Raw genomic sequence first — 17,500 nt, forward strand, 5'->3', positions numbered from 1 at the left:
GTGTTTTCAAACTTGACACGTATCAGATAAGTCTTGAATCCAAAATGACAAGAAAGCATATCTCTACCCCCTTATTTAAAGAATTTCTGTTTTTACCAGACGCTGTTCCTTCATGAAATAGAGTCGCCAGTCACCCGAGATGCCAACGGTCATACCACCACCCCAGACTCCCCTGCTGGCCCGAGGCATTAAAGGTTTCAGGCCCAAAAAAGGCCCAAAAAGGCCCAAACATAAATGATCACATTCATTTAATTGATCCACTAGCTGCCTGCCCCATAGGCAGGCCGTCAAAAAAACGTGTCTCTGTAGGCAGCCTAGGCTCCGAGATCTGTACACAACAACAATAGCTACCAACAAGGGTTGGCAACCCCTCAAAACCAAAATAAAGTGTTTCAACCAATAACCGACGGGATGCGCGTTTAGGAGAGGGGGAGGGGGAGGAGGGCGAGCTCTCTGTTTTGTTTGAACATCAACAGAAGTGACGTATCTCCGCTATCGCTGCTACAACCTTTAAGGGACCAAGGACTGTTGGCGCACCCCATCCCCCAGTCCCTCCTGTTCAACCCCCAGGCAGCAGGGCAGCATGGTGGGAATGTCCACATGTGTCCAGTATTGACCCTTTCAAGAGAGTTCCATTATCAGCATCATAGTTGGCCCCACAAGGCTTCCGTTTTAACATTCCATATGTTATCTTAATGCAGAGGAAGTAGATTGGGGACCAAATAGAACGTTCAAGCATTGTTTTTGTTTTTATTGTTGAAAGGGTCTATTGACCAGGCAGAGCACTGATGTCCACTGCTCGTCTAAGCCCCCACATTCGGCACAGACAACTCAGGCAGCGTTGGGGTGGGGGGGTCATGGTCAAATCATCAATACGGGATTGAAAACCAATACAGTAATCCTGCAGGGGGTGTCTAGAACACAGACACTGATCTGGATTAGGGGGACTAGTAGGCGGGGGAAAAAACGCTATGTGAGGAAAAGGCTGCGTGTGTGTGTGTGTGTGTGTGTGTGTGTGTGTGTGTGAGTGTGTGTGTGTGTGTGTGTGTGTGTGTGTGTGTGTGTGAGTGTGTGTGTGTGTGTGTGTGTGTGTGTGTGTGTGTGTGTGTGTGTGTGTGTGTGTGTGTGTGAGTGTGTGTGTGTGTGTGTGTGTGTGTGTGTGTGTGTGTGTGAGTGTGTGTGTGTGTGTGTGTGTGTGTGTGTGTGTGTGTGTGTGTGTGTGTGTGAGTGTGTGTGTGTCGGGGGAAAGACATGGAGCGCCAACACTGCATGGCAGTGTGTGTTTGTGTGTGTGTGAAAGAGAGTGAGAGAGATAGAGAAAGAGAGAGGAGGAGGACTGTGGAAGGAAGAGAGATGGAGAGATGGTGGTGATGGCATTATGGGATGGCTGACTGCTCCCCTTCAGTGGCTCTGTATGGGAGATCGATGCAGGATGAGGCTTGAGCATTTATACAAGAGCACAGACGAAATACGAGAGCCACCATTTTAAACATATCCTGTTGCATCCTCCTTCTGGGGCGTGCTCACACACACACACACACACACATTCACTCATGCACACACACACACACACACACACACACACACACACACACACACACTTATTGTAGTTATTGTAGTTGATGATGTTGTTGGCTTCTTCCTGAAAACTGCACAAAGAGGATAGGCCATTGAATGCTAATATCGGTTTACTGACACTGAACGCAAATATTGGTTTACTGTGTATCAGATCACCGAATGGAAATATAAAAGAGCCGCAAACATCGGGGTAAAGAATAACTAGTCCCTACTGAAACACTGCTTTAGAGGGGGGTGGTTGCAGGTGACTTTTGTTACTGACCAATTTGTGAATGACAGTCCTTCCTATCCGTTGGACAACGCTGAAGTTGCTTTGATAATGTCTAGGAAGTTGATGCACTGCTGCCCTCTTGTGGCCGGCTGGGTAGCTGCCGTGAGACCGGAGCGAAGTTTACCAGTAGGCCTACAGCAGTTGCGGTCGCACCGCCAGAATCGGCTTTCTAGCCGGGATAATTAGCGGAGCAGTGAAGACTCGTCTCAGATTCCCTTCAGCTTCATGTCGATGGCCCGCAGCTGAGGCCTACGTGTTTCTCATTACACGGAGTAACAATTATGTGTCACTTCAAATGCGTTTCGCAGAATATCCATCCCCCAATGATATAAAGACCAGCCGTGCCATTGCTATCTTTTTTTGTATCCTTGTATTTAATGGCGGTGGTGCCGTACGACTCGCAAAACTCAACTCATGTTGTTGTGATATTACCGTTGCGTAAGAGTTGATTTCCTACCCCACGGTGGGCATAAACATAACTTGAATTGGTAAAAGCAATACAATACAAAAAGTGGATATGAATAAATTGAGTTTGGTGCGCCTTGACGTGCGGAAAAAATCTAATAATGTTGGGGTGCTAGTGTCAAGTTGGTTAGTAATGCGCGCAGCTTGCTGGTTGGGTCAGGGGCGTGTGTGTGTGTGTGTGTGTGTGGGGTGGCCGGTCGCTCGCTCGCTCGCAGGATCTGTCATGTGAGACGCGTCCTGTTGCAAGAGAGAAGACACAACGCACAACGCCTTCTCGCTAAAAGCGCTCCGGACTACCGGGTGTAGCACAGCATTACGCGGCACAACTCACGCTCAAGTGGACTACAAACAGCGCAAAGCAGGTTTTTTTACGCAGGGTGGTTTGAAGAGAGAAACACGGCGAGAAATTGGATCATTGTTCCCTTTCAACAGTTGTTGGAACTCTAAAGCGACAGAGGAGTACAGAACGCATGAGGATATTTGATCGTTTAACGTAGTCTACATGAGACGACCGTCTGGGGTGATGGTTATTTTACACGACTCACTCTTTAACAAATAGTAAAATATTAAAGCAAACTTTGTCGCATTTAAAAGTATACTGTAGCTAGCCAAAATTCGTGGCAAACAGAAATCTAACCAGAGCGCAAGACTCAAGATGATTGCTCTGATCTTCACAGTATTATTTGGAGCGGTGAGTACTGCATGAATGCATATTTAATTGTATATATTTCCCCGGTTGCCCCACTACGCGTGTTTGAGAAGGCTTTCTACAAACTCACAGACGAGTGTAGTTGAAGTGTGGGAAGTGATTTGGAGGTGTGACTTGCATCTCAACACTGTCTATACAAGCATCGAGTTGCCCTTTCCTCGTGGTTAACCACCTTACCAGCCTTCGTCACACGCAACATACATAATAATAGCACGTTGAGTTGACTGTCACGCTGGCAAAGGCCACAGGTCTACTTACTTAGATATAGTCCATTATTAATTCAATAATGCGGCATGAGGGGTTTTCTGTTTCTCTTGATTTCATTTGGATTGCTTTTGAGGGCTTGGTTTGGTGCAATTTGTCGCCGTAACCTCATCATGTCCTGCGCAGGAGGAGATGCCTATCGTGTGCATCCGCTGCCCCTGGCGCATCGTTCCCTGCGCTCAGCTGCACCCATCTCCATTTCGCCCCGAGCTGCTTGACAATAACAATGTCAGGACAGGGCACTCTCCGCCACCCAACTCACGCTGTTTTCTTACCGTAGCTTGTCCCAAGTGTCTGGTCTTACTCATCATTTGGGAAAGGTACGCTGTATTCGCCCTACGTCACTTATCGCTTATGGTTCCGGCAACTTCTGAGAACTGGAAGCAAACATTGTATAGGGCAATGTGCGTGCTCAACGAATCGATTGCTGTGTAAGCGCTCCATGCAATATTAATACGGCATTAATCCACCTCCCTCCCTCTCTCCCTATCCCCATGTCTTTCTCCCCTCTCCTCTTCCGTGAAGATTGCTCACTCGTCAGTGAAGTAGGCTATACATGTCTTGTAGCGGATGAAGACGCCGCTGCTCTCATATCCAACTGTATTCTTTTTCTTCTCTCCTCTCTACACGGCACCTTTAAATATGTTTAGTTGCGGATATCAGATGTTACCGACACATTCCTCCCCAAGAGTTGGAAGATCTGTAAACCTATAAGAAAAAAAAAAAAGAAAACTCGTAAATATTGGCTGTTGGCTTCTATCATAGAAAAAGAGTCACAGGATGGAAATGTTTACTATTTAATTGCAATGCACCCAAACCTTAGCCTGACGAACCAGACCCACATTAAAATGTAGGGTGTGGGCACTCACCGTTCGCAGTGCTCAGTCCGAGGGGCGGGATAATCAGTTGTCTTTCAAATTCCCTCTGCACGCAGCGCTATGAGTCCCATGCGTTTCCCACCAGCGGAGCTAGTTGGCTAGTTCAAACGTTTGCCAACTTAATAAAAGCTTAACTCGTGTCACACTGTTCGCCAACAGCAACATCCATCTTATTTGTTTTCAAGTAGCAGGGAATTCAAGCCAAACCGTTGCAACTCTGCCATCAATCATTATGTTAAGCCCACCTAACGACTCTATACACGATTTCATTGGCCTGATTGAGTTTCGATTTCTGGCGCTCACAAGCCAACAGAGAGTTGCTAGACTAGCACTCGCTAGGGGCGCGTCTAGATTCTAGGCTACCCAAACCTACAAATGTTAATGAAGTGATACAGATGTCTACAAGTCACTTTAAGCAGCCTGGGCAGCCTTTCAGTGGCACTCACTCTGAGATTATTACCAAATCTCGGCCTGTAACCAAACAGAAGTTACACAGAATTGGCCTGTGTATGTCAGACAAATAAACTAGAATGCTCATGGGGTGCGTTTCAAAACCATAACCTGTTAGCAACTTAGTTGGTTGGCAATGGGAAATTGCATAGCAACCAACAAAGCTAACTATGGTGGTTGACAACCAGACAACCAGGTGGTCAGATGACTAGTACCACAGTAGTGTCCAGCGTCTTTAAAAGTAGTGTGGGAGGTGTTGGTCAATTGAATACATAAGTGCTGCATAGTGTAGCTGTAATTGCTAAAGGTGAGTGTGCTGGAGACCATGTGATAGGCACTGTCAGTGCTGATGAGCTGTCAGTATTTACGCAACACAGGTGGCAGCCTGGAGCCTGGACTGGGTTAGGAAACCAACTGCTGAGTGGAGTAACCACTTCAAACAGTGCCGCAGAATTATGTACTTACATGCACACACACACACACACACACACACGCACGCACACACACACACACACGCACGCACACGCACACACACACACCACACACACGCACACGCACACGCATACACACACGCACGCACACACACACACACACATACAAACGCACACACACACACATACACACACACAAGCACAGAGAAATATCTGTGACTCTTCAATTCTCCCACGTCTAATTAAGTGTGAGAAAGTGTTTGTGTATGTATATGCTCGCTATATTGCTTGTATATGTGTGTGTGTGTGTGTGTGTGTGTGTGTGTGTGTGTGTGTGTGTGTGTGTGTGCATCGATTTCAGGTTCGGTAATATGAAAGAATACATGTTAGTCTCGGCCATTGATGTAGAGCTTCTCAAATAAACAATTTGATTAGAGCTATTGGTCATGAGCCGCATAATGACTAAGGAGTTAGTCTCCATTTCATTTCAAAAGACGTCTCCACTTTGAATCCCTTCTTGGCACATTACATACCTGTCAGAAAGCCATTGGAAACAAAAACAGATGAGAATGAAGGAGAGAGAGAGAGAGAGAGAGAGAGAGAGAGAGGGAGGGAGAGAGTTAAAAAGTAGCACTGACACTTGGATGAGTTTCAACTCCACATAAGCTCATATGTCATGCCACGTGAAACTGTTTATGTGTCAAACTCAGGTTTGTCAAGTGTGTGTGTGTGTGTGTGTATGCAAATTGTCCACATTTTGACTGCAGACTACATGAGCCAGCAGGTCCCTTACGTTGTCAGACAAGCTTTGAAAACACTCATAGATCATCTTCTGTTCCCCTGTGCTCTGGGTCTGCAGGATTCACACACAGGCAGCAGTAACATACAGACCTGGGCTAAGAGCACCTAGGGACAGTGTTGTGTGTGTGTGTGGCAGAGAGTAAGAGTGTTAGAGAGAGGAGAGAGAGAGAGAGAGAGAGAGAGAGAGAGAGAGAGAGCAGAAAGAGTTGTAAAGGGTGTGTAGATTATGGGAACAAGTGTGTGGAGTGTGCTTGTTTAAAAAAGAAAGAAAGATAGATAGATAGAAAGAAAGAAAAAAAGATACATAGATAGATAGAAAGACAGAAAGATAGATAGATAGAAAGAAAGAAAGGAGCAAAGACAGAGGGAGCAGTAGTGTGGAGCTGAGCTATGAGAGGAATGCAGAGTGAGTTGGTTCGGCCTTCTGTCCAGATTGAGGTGTCACAGTGCACTCAACAAACTCACAACACTCAGCAGTCACGTCAGCCTCAGGGAACCATCATATCTCTCTCTCTATCCCTCTCTCTCTATCCCTCTCTCTATATCCCTCTTTCTTCTATTTACCCCCCTTCTCTATATCTATTCCTCTCCCTCTCTATCTCTTCCTCTCTCTCTTTCTATCCCTCTCTCTCTCTCCCTCTATTTATCCCCCTGTCTCTCTATCTTTCCCTCTCTCTCTACCCTCTTTCTCCCTCGCTCTCTATCCCTCTCTCTCCTCATTTCTTTCAATCCATATTCACTTCTTTTTGAATTACATCTTTTCCCTTCTGCTGTCTCGATAATGAATGTTTCTGGAAAATGAGTTTTTGATTGATGATTAGATTTGCTTTGCTTTGCTTGATTTGCTTTCTTTCTCTGAGTGATTGTAGTTTGTCTTCACCCCTCCCCTCTCTCACTCCTAGTGTGTGAGAGTTCCTGGCTGACGCCGCATGCCTCTGACTCTGTGCCAGTCTCTGATGTCACTCTCCGTCTCGCTGCCTCACACAGTAGCGTGGCTTCTGCACACCTGAGTCTGAGGCTCACCTGAGTCTTGTGGTCTTCAGCACACCTGAGTCTGAGGCTCACCTGAGTCTCGTGGTCTTTAGCACACCTGAGTCTCGTGGTCTTCAGCACACCTGAGTCGTTAGCACACCTGAGTCTGAGGCTCACCTTAGTCTCGTGGTTATTAGCACACCTGAGTCTCGTGGTCTTTAGCACACCTGAGTCTGAGGCTCACCTGAGTCTCGTGGTCTTTAGCACACCTGAGTCTGAGGCTCACCTGAGTCTCGTGGTCTTTAGCACACCTGAGTCTGAGGCTCACCTGAGTCGCGTGGTCTTTAGCACACCTGAGTCTCGTGGTCTTTAGCACACCTGAGTCTGAGGCTCACCTTAGTCTCGTGGTTATTAGCACACCTGAGTCGCGTGGTTGTTAGCACACCTGAGTCGTTAGCACACCTGAGTCTGAGGCTCACCTTAGTCTCGTGGTTATTAGCACACCTGAGTCGCGTGGTCTTTAGCACACCTGAGTCTGAGGCTCACCTGAGTCGCGTGGTCTTTAGCACACCTGAGTCTGAGGCTCACCTGAGTCGCGTGGTCTTTAGCACACCTGAGTCTGAGGCTCACCTGAGTCTCGTGGTCTTCTGCGCATGTTCTTCAGAAGATCCTTCAGGCATTTCACCACTCAGTGCCAGCCCACACGCGCTCAGCTTCGCCTGCGAGTGCCGTACATTTCAACTGATGGTATTACAGTAATGCGTCCTTATGGAAGTGCCATTAATCATTCATATAGCGTGATGTAGTGCAGCGCTGAGTGCCATGACAAAGCTCCTCTCAGGTATCAGCCTGCTTAGGCTCTTATCACAGCAGTCTCTGGGACCCAGGCTGATCTGGCAAACTGGCTTGAATCTGGCACTGAATTGACTTGGATCTGGTGTTGGTATGGCACTGAATTGACTCAGACCTGGTGTTGGTATGGCACTGAATTGACTCGGACCTGGTGTTGGTATGGCACTGAATTGACTCGGATCTGGTGTTGGTATGGCACTGAATTGACTGTTCAGCTTCTCTATGGATGTCTTGCATGGCTGGTGTTAGTGGCTATAGAAGTCTGTGTGGCATGGGTGGTGTTAGTACCCATAGATGTCTATATGGCTGGTGCTAATGCCCATAGATGTCTATATGGCTGGTGCTGATGCCCATAGATGTCTGATATCGATGGCGTTAGTGTCTATGCATTCTGGTGTTAGTGTGTATGTACATGACGCACATTTGCTGTTCTGTCTGCAACATCACAGCCGGCAAAGGGTGACAATCATGCACATCCTTAATGGCTGCGCTACCTACAAAAGACTGCACATCGCCTGCCACGACCGTATTGTTGCACTGTCAGCGAAGGAGCTCCGCAACAATGCCAACTGTACTGCAATACTGGAACAACAAGGAAAAGATCAAGACAAACTGGTCCCCGCGGCCTCACACGAACAGTGCACTACATTGGAAACTGTCATAAATAACTTACGAAATACACCCGACATAGTTGTAATTAATGAACACACCAAAGCTGTTACAATAATAGAAATTGGTTGTATATAGCAATAATAGTAATGCTTACATGGACATCTGCAATGCTTCAAAAATGTTTAAATATCAACCATGGTACAATATTTTTAATAACTCTGGCTACTCCTGTGAAATCATTGCCCTCATTTTTGGTAGCTTAGGCCATCTGCACAAGATGTGTGTACGAGGTCTGCAGATCTGTGGACTCCCTAAGAATAAGGTCAAAAAATTGACAAACTATTGCTCAGTAATTGGTAGCCTCTACAAATGGAGGCGTAGGTGTCACCTTTACCCTTAATGTGCATAATGGACTGGGATATTGGCTGCTGTTGTACACCGTTCTGTCAAATTTGGACTTTGCTATGATATATGCTTATCTTCTAATCCAAATAAAGAATTTAAATGTGTGGCATGGCTGGTGTTAGTGCCCACAGATGTCTATATGGTGGCGTTAGTGCCCATAGATGTCTATATGGCTGGTGTTAGTACCCATAGATGGGGCCGGTGTTAGTGCCCACAGATGTCTATATGGCTGGTGTTAGTGCCCATAGATGTCTATATGGCTGGTGTTAGTACCCATAGATCATACCTTTCAACATTTAGCTTTCCAAAAACAGGAGATTTTTTTTCGGGGGGGGGGGGGGGGATATTGCATATTTAATACGTTTCATACACGTGTTTCAACACTGCATTTCGGTCGTTGCTTTTACCTTACCATTACCTTACACATGCCAGTTATGTATCCACCAGCTGCCTGCCTGCAGCCTACTACCAAAACTCCAAAGCTGCTTGCTGTCAGATTTGGTTCCGAGGGCACAAGTTCAGTGTATCAACAACACTCAATAACAGTTTATGTGATGTGTTAATCAATTAAATTCCCAACAATTTCACAACAGCTAGTTCTGGAGTAGGACATTCAACTAGCCCGCTTGCTTACGACGAGACTCAGGCTGCGCAGTCGGCACCTGCTTCCTTATTTGGGTTTTGGGTTGCCAGGTTTTAGTCTATGACCAAACGGTTGAAATTGAAACTAAGTGATATTTATATATGTGTAGGGTGTATTTCATACACAATCTGGCAACCTGAATGGATCAATGATTTTAAAATGAAGTTTGATGGCCATGCAAAGGCCAGGCTGGTGTTAGTGCCCACAGATGTCTATATGGCTGGTGTTAGTGCCCACAGATGTCTATATGGCTGGTGTTAGTGCCCATAGATGTCTATATGGCTGGTGTTAGTGCCCACAGATGTCTATATGGCTGGCGTTAGTGCCCACAGATGTGTATATGGCTGGTGTTAGTACCCATAGATGTGTATATGGCTGGAGTTAGTGTTTATGGATTCTGGTGTTAGTGTGTACGCGTGTCTATATGGCTGGTGTTAGTATGTGTGTATGTATGTGTGTGAAAGAGAAGAGAAGTGGAGAAGAGGCAACGTCACTTAAGAGGCTTGGGCTATTTTTTTAAACAAAGGCTTAGACTCATAGGTTTGGACCTAGTTTTTGGATTTGGGTTTTATTATGGCGGCTAATCACACACAATTTTAACCTTGTTTGAAAAGGACAGGATTCAGGAATAGGCTACTAAGACAGGCCCATCTTCTGTCTGACTCACCTCACGTTATCCCATGCATTATAGGCTGGTTTCTGACAGAAATTACGTTTTGTGCCAACTTGTAGAAACACTACTACAGCCTTTATTTGGTGAATGGAGGTGCAAATTCTGCAGCTGCAGACTAGCTTAGTGCAGGACTCATAAACGCGTCTACGAGTGTTTCTGGACAGTTTTAAACACGTCTACGAGTGTTTGACCTCGTCTACGATTGATGTTCTAATTCAATTCGCTACTACTCACTCACCTGGACCATGGCCACCGAACTCCTGCCTTCCTCTGGAACCTTGCTGCCTTTTCCCTCTCGGGCCTCTGAGGTGTCCGGTTTGAGACGTGAACTCCGATCCATAGAAAAACTATTGAATGATGCGCTCCACCGACATTCTCTACTCCTCACACAAATGGACAAGCTGACTTCCAGAGAAGAAGACCAGAAGGGTGTCCCTCCTTTTATTTGCACCTGATGGTGACGAAGGTGTCATTCCACTCTCGAACTTCTATGCTCCCCTGGAGAAGCTAGCCGAGCCTGGGCTTAGCTGTGCTACATCTCCCTGCTCGGAGGTACAGGTACGATTACCTTCGGCATCTCTCAATAAGGCGAAAAAAACTCGAACCTCCCCAACAACTCCTGGCCACGGTGGGAAACGACGGCGCTGCCTCTCTCCTTCTGGTACCTTCGGCCGGCCTAGTGTAGAGTGCGATTCGCCTGGAAGTGCAGCCAGCCTCACGGAACCACCTGTTCAACTCAGTAGCTCACCGAACCTGCTCGTCGCCAATGATGACGTCATGTTCATTGGTTCTACTTCTCCCCTTCGCTCTAGTGGGACGGAGGTGGCCAGAACCGAACACCACCCCCTGGCCTGCCAAAGTCGAGCATGGTCAACAAGGCGTGTGCTGACGTCACACTCACAGAGACTTTGAATGCTTTGGACGCCACTGCTCCACCTAGGACGGGCCGTGCTGTTACACCATCCGACTTGACATTATTTGCGGGCAAGAACCTCCTAGCTAGAGATTCTGGTTCTAGGTGACTCCATTATTAGCAAAGTAAAAATTCCTGCGGCTGTAACTTACTATCTCAGTGGTGGCAAGGTTAATGACTTTACTAAAGTTATTCCCCAGCTTATCAATCTTCACCCCTCGCTCAAGATAATAATTGTCCATGCTGGGACTAACAATGTTATGGATAGACAATCTAAACCCTGGAGTCCTTAGCTAACAACCAATTAAAATCATTTCTCTCATACTTTTCTTAATTAAACCCTCACCAGTCTGGTTTCAGAGCAAAACATAGCACAATTTCTGCAGTGACCCTGGTTACCAATGACATAGCATCTGCACTAGATAACAAGCACCACTGTGCTGCACTGTTTGTAGACCTATCCAAAGCATTTGATACAGTTGATCATACCCTATTATTACAGAAACTAAAAGAGATTGGCTTTGATTATAATACTCTTAAGTGGTTCCAAAGTTATCTTAATGGGTGGTCTCAATGTGTAAAACTAGGGCAGTGTCCCGCAAGGATCAGTGTTAGGACCAATCCTGTTCACACTATACATAAATGGCATAGCGTCCTCTCTTGATAACTGTCAGGTCCATTTTTATGCTGATGACACTGTCTTGTATTGTGTAAGTAAATCTGTCTCACAAGCAATGGACAATCTGCAGCAATCTTTCAATGCATTGCAAAAAGCACTAATTAATCTTAAATTAGTTTTAAATGCAAATAAAACTAAATTTATGCTGTTTACAAGGGCAAGGGACATTGATTTTAGTAAACTGCATCTCACCAACCTAAACGACAACAAAATTGAGCAAGTTTCTGTTTACAAGTACCTGGGCATCTGGCTTGACGACAAACTGAACTACTCATTTCATACGGATTACCTAGCGAAACAGCTAAGGCAAAAGATTGGTCTCCTTTACAGACACAAAACAAGTCTCCCCATGCCATGCAGGAAAAGGATTGTTGAAGCTGTCTTTTTGCCATTGCTGGACTATGAAGATATTATTTATAAGAAAGCTACCCTTACTTCTCTCAAAGCACTTGATACTGTCTATCATTTGGCTATCAGATTTGTAACTGGCTCTATCTATAACACTCATCACTGTACCCTGTATAATACAATTGGTTGGCCTTCTTTATCAGAAAGACGTTCCAGACACTGGCTGCTGTACATATACAAAGCCATCATGAGTAAACTCCCACCCTACATGTCTTCACTACTACTCTGGCAGTCACATGTCCACCATACCCGCTCTTCTAACCATCTCCAGCTCAGAGTTCCCAATGTTCACTCTGAACTTGGTAAGACAGCCTTTAGCTTTGATGCCCCTAGAACCTGGAACTCAGCCCAACAGTCCCTTGGTCTGAGCTCGCTCATCTCTTATGGCCAGTTTAAAGCTTTAATCTCAAATCTCCCCAGCCTAGTCTGTAATTGTTTTACTTGACCTCTTAATTACGCTTTTACCTCATTGCCATTTATTGGACAAATTGTTATATTTTATTTGTATTTGTATTTTAATTATCTATTTACCAATTCTTTTATTGTGTGTTTTATTGATATTTTATGAATTCACCTACAATGATTTGTTAGTGGCCTACACTGGCCTTATATTTTGATTACTATGTATCTTGGCTACATTGGAAAAGAGGACTGCCCTCAACTGTATTTCCGAGCATAAAATAAAGGTTAAATGAATAAATGAATGCTTGTGTGAATGTCTGTCTCATGATTGGGTGGGAGGGGGGGGGGTTGATTGGGCAAACCCAGAGGTGGGGTAAAGACTCCTCCCCCTCCCACCTTACATGCCTCACACACACACACACACACACACACACACACACTAACACCAGCCATATAGACATCCATACACACTAACACCAGCTATATCAGACATCCATACACACTAAAGCTGTAGTTGGCAAGTTGACAGATTGAGGGGACTTAGCCAAAATTTTGCATAGTGTCGGTTTCAGTGAATATGATCAAAAAAATCTTGCCATCTGCAGTTTAACACCAGTTATATAGACATCCATACACACCCACACCAGCTATATTAGACACACACACACACACACACACACACACACTCACACACACACACACACACACACTAACACCAGCCATATAGACATACGTACATACACACTAACACCAGAATCCGTAGATGTCTGATATGACGTGCGTTCTCCTGATACGGGCAAATGTGAAGGGGTCAAACCCAGCGTTAGGGTTAAGACTCCTGTCCCTCCTACTTTACGTGTGAATGATATGTCTCGCCTACATGAGCCACATCTGGTGGGGTCAAAGGTCAAGCTGAAAGGCTGGGAGCCGTACATGAAGGTCGGGGCGTGTCATAGGGGAATGCAACACAACGCGTTGTGTACCCTGTAGGAAAGCCTGGAGGTAACTTCAGATGTGCATGTCTCACCTGGGTTGAGTAATGTATGCAGCGTTCAACAAGCTGGAGTTCAAAGTATAAATATGGTGGTGATTTTGAAGCCTAATGTGTGCAACTCTGTTGTGATTTAGATTAAAATGTGGTTAGGAAGTATGGTGATGATTATGATAGTGCTGTCTGTTGTAGTAAAGGTTACACTCTAGACAGGCACTTCTTATTAGGATCAGCTAATGTGTTCAACCTGTGGTATAGAAGCACATCCCAAGCCAACGTTGGATGGGTGCAGGATTCAGTACGAGGGTATCACGAGAGGGAAAGAGATCCGCGCACCAAGTAGTGCTTATTCAACTTCAACCTGTGGTGTGCCTAATGTTCAAATGTAAACATATACTATGAATATGGTGTTGATTAGGATAGTTTTGTCTCTGGATGTGCTGTCCTCCTTGGGGTGCAATGAGCTCTGTTGTGGCTCCTCCGGCCTGAGTGATTTCATTAGAGCATGAGTATGGACTTGATTATCATGGCGGTGCCTGTCTGTAGTAGGAACTCCTGGGATCCAGCTCTCCTTAAGTCGACCTTCAGCACCTGAGCTCTCAGCACATAAACGTGCTGTTGATTATGGTGGTGTTATCGGCTGAAGTTAAGGCTGCTCTTCAGAGAGACACAGGTCTCCACAGAGTTTGTTGCACTTAGAGTTGCACTTTTGTGAACTGAGTCTCTTGTGTGATATGCACATGGCTTGCATGATGTGGTAGCTAATAGCTCTTTGAAATACTGAACTGTTGAACCTAAACTTGTATTTTCTTTCCTGAATGTGGGTGATTAAATGTGTGTGTCTTATAGGTAAAGTTGCATTTCCACATTTATAGATGCTCGATGTTATATTACTGAGTAAATGTGTAGGGGGGGCGGGCGCTAGTAAATCAGCCCTGGCCAGCATAGGCCTGAAGATCGGCTGTCTCTTGTAGACAACACAAGGTTTTTGGAAAACCTTTTTAGTGTCAAGTCTGTGTCAATAATATACCACGTCTTTTTATAATCTTTTCAATTTCCTTTGCAATGGTTAAGTACTGTTTGTTCCAGCAGCCAGACCAATGGATACCTTGTCTTAGCTGAATTACTGAAGCTAAGCAGGTGTGGGCCTGGTTAGTACTTGGATAGGAGACCTCCTTGGAAAACTAGGTTGCTGCTGGAAGTGGTGTTGGTGGGTGGCCAGTAGGTGGCACTCTTCCCTCTGGCCAAAAAAGATCGATCCCAATGCCCCAGCCAGTGCTGTGACGGGGACACTGCACTGTAGGAGATGCCGTCCTTCGGATGAGACGTTAAACCGAGGTCCTGACTCACTGTGGTCATTAAAGATCCTATGCCACTTATCGCAAAGAGTAGGGGGTTCCCCAGTGTCCTGGCTAAATTCCCAACCTGGCTCATTCAATCTGGCCCCCAATCATCCTCCACTGTAATGGCTGCCGTGCATCAACCAGGTGGGTGCTACACATTGGTGGTGGTTACTAGTGAGGTCCCCTTATCCATGTGGTGCGCTTTGAGTATCGAGAAAAGCGCTATATAAATGTAATGTGTTATGTTGTTACTGGATACAGCGTGCCATTCTGGGCTCTGGGTTTTGAGTTCTTCTGCTACTGTATGTAGACACTAGACCGTTTCTCAAAGTCAAGGATGGGTCCTTCAAAGCCACTCTTTCAAGGAAGTTACGTCATCGAATCTCGCAAAGCACTGTTCCAATGTCAAGGGTGCTTTAAAATTCTATGAAGTACTGAGTCCTTCGTTCTGAGATTTTTGAGGATGCATGCGTGTATCCTCTGCATACTTGGAACACCCACAATCCTGTGCGCACATGATTTTTAATAATTCACCTGCAGCTTCCTGCACACTCGCTAGTCTGTTCCATTGTGTGTTTTCCGTATGCTAAGAAGGAACCTTGCATCGTCTTTGAAGGATTCGACTCGGCAGGGCTCGTTCTACCAAGCACGAATCCTTGACTTTGAGAAAAGCCCCCAAGGTTTGGGACATTCCTTCAAACCGATTGCACGCTTCTATGATCCACTGTTCCTTGTATCCTCTTTTTCGGAATCGATCTTGTAGTATGTTAGATTGGGCCTCATAGTCTAAGATCTTGTAGTATGTTAGATTGGGCCTCTATAGTCTAAGTTCGATCTTGTAGTATGTTAGATTGGGCCTCAGTCTAAGCTCGAACTGCAAATCCTTCTGATCCTATTGAATTGAGAGATAGGTGGGTTTTTCTTGAGAGATGTTGGGTGATATGATTGCTCATGTAGTAGAGAGGTTTTGTTGCTAATCTAACGCAGGGGCCCTCAAACTTGTGGGCCGGGGACCCCTCATTGAGTGGAATATTCTCCAAGGACCCCTCATAATCGCAACACATAAAACTTAAGTTAATCATGTAGCTGTATAGCCTTTTTTTCTGTTAGATGTTTGTTATATGTATTTTAAAAACATAGAGTGCTAATACCACAATAGTTATGTTAGCAGACTTTGACACCATGTTGGATTTTTTAAAAGGATTGTTGTTTCTTTGTCAAATGTAGGCCTATTGTGTTGAACACAGTGTTTGCTTTACATAACTTTCATTTTGTTGGTGGTTAATTAATAGTAAAGTGTTTTGACGTATTGATGTAACGCATCAGCAGAAAAATACTGATACTGTAGCATCGTCCCTCACCACTCTCACCTCACTTACCACCTCGCCCTATAAGACAATTTCATATTTTGTAGCAAACTTTGTCAGGGACCCCCTGACAATGTGCTGCGGACCCCTGGGGGTCCCTGGACCCCACTTTGAGAACCAATGATCTAACGATACAGATTTTCAGTTTTCACTAAAATGTCTAGGAAGTTCATTTTTGAGACGCCCACCAATATCTTAGGTGTTGATTGTGTAACAGGAGCAGGAATTATGCTACTGACACTTGAGGTACAACAACAGACACACTGGATATATATAAAACTCAGTTTTATTACAACATTAAAAAAAGGCATATAAAAACACACACAATACATATATGTATAAGTAACTAGGTCCTGGTGCTTCAAACCAGTGTGGAAGATCTAGAGAAAGTAGCTAGTTAACTACTTCAAACCAGTGTGGGGAATCTAGGGATGGCAGCTAGTTAAATGTCAGCAGCTACAAAACACTGTTTTAAACCAGTGTGGAAGATCTAGGGCTAGTAGCCAGTTAACTACTTCAAACCAGTATGAAAGATCTAGGGATAGCAGCTAGTTAAGTGCAAGCAGCTACACAATACTGCTTTAAACCAGTGTGGAGGATCTGGCGCCCTCTAGAGGGGAGAGAAATCATATAGTCACAGTTAGGCCTGTCAAACTCGATTCCTTTTAAGGATCCGGGTTATTCTGAGTCACTCACTAAACTGATCCGGGTTTAACGAGTCACTTGAGTCATTTGAGTCATTTGAGTCAGTATTGCTAAATCGCAAAGAAATTCAGTCCTACGTTCAAGCAGTGCCGTGGGGTGCTTCATTTCGTTAAGCGATTTCGTTCAATCGCACTAATGTGTGAGCTGCCTGCAACAACAGCGGTGCTCGGGGAGCAGTGAGGGGTTAGGTGCCTTGCTCAAGGGCACTTCAGCCGTGCCTACTGGTCGGGGTTCAAACCGGCAACCCTCCGGTTACAAGTCCGAAGTGCTAACCAGTAGGCAACGGCTGCCCCCCAAGATGCAAGATTACAAAACAATCTGAAACAATAGGGCACCTTGTAGAGTGATGCAAAGCTGCATGACATTTTTGATCCCATTGCCACACCTGATATCTGGAGATAGAAAGCTGTGCTAGATAGTGCAGATAGCCAACTGTCACTTCCTGCTAGGTGTAAGCATTAGCATCACCAGTGGCGGCTGTGATGTCACGTCCTAGGGAAGTTTACATGCATGTTTGTGTGTGTGTGTATGTGTGCATGTGTATCTGCAAACCCAGGCATATGTGTGCATTTGAATGTGTGTGTGTCTGTGTGTGTGTGTGGCAAAGTGCATTCATGTGTGTGTGTGTGTCTGTGTCTGCGTGTCTATGGCAAAATATATGCATGTGTGTGTGTGTGTGTGTGTGTTT

The 17,500-nt window shown here is 45.3% G+C and overlaps 1 protein-coding gene across 1 annotated transcript in view; it reads left to right on the forward strand.

The window, feature by feature from the left end:
- Positions 1-2,559: 2,559 nt before the first annotated feature.
- ngfrb (nerve growth factor receptor b) overlaps positions 2,560-17,500 on the forward strand; it is a 52,688-nt gene continuing 37,747 nt past the window's right edge. The window contains exon 1 of the mRNA XM_042087250.1: positions 2,560-3,005. Coding sequence (XP_041943184.1) covers positions 2,970-3,005 — 36 coding nt within the window. The 5' untranslated portion in view covers positions 2,560-2,969. The remainder of the gene's footprint in view (positions 3,006-17,500) is intronic.

The sequence above is a fragment of the Alosa sapidissima genome, chromosome 3 (genome assembly GCF_018492685.1).
Source record: "Alosa sapidissima isolate fAloSap1 chromosome 3, fAloSap1.pri, whole genome shotgun sequence".
NCBI lineage: Eukaryota > Metazoa > Chordata > Actinopteri > Clupeiformes > Clupeidae > Alosa > Alosa sapidissima.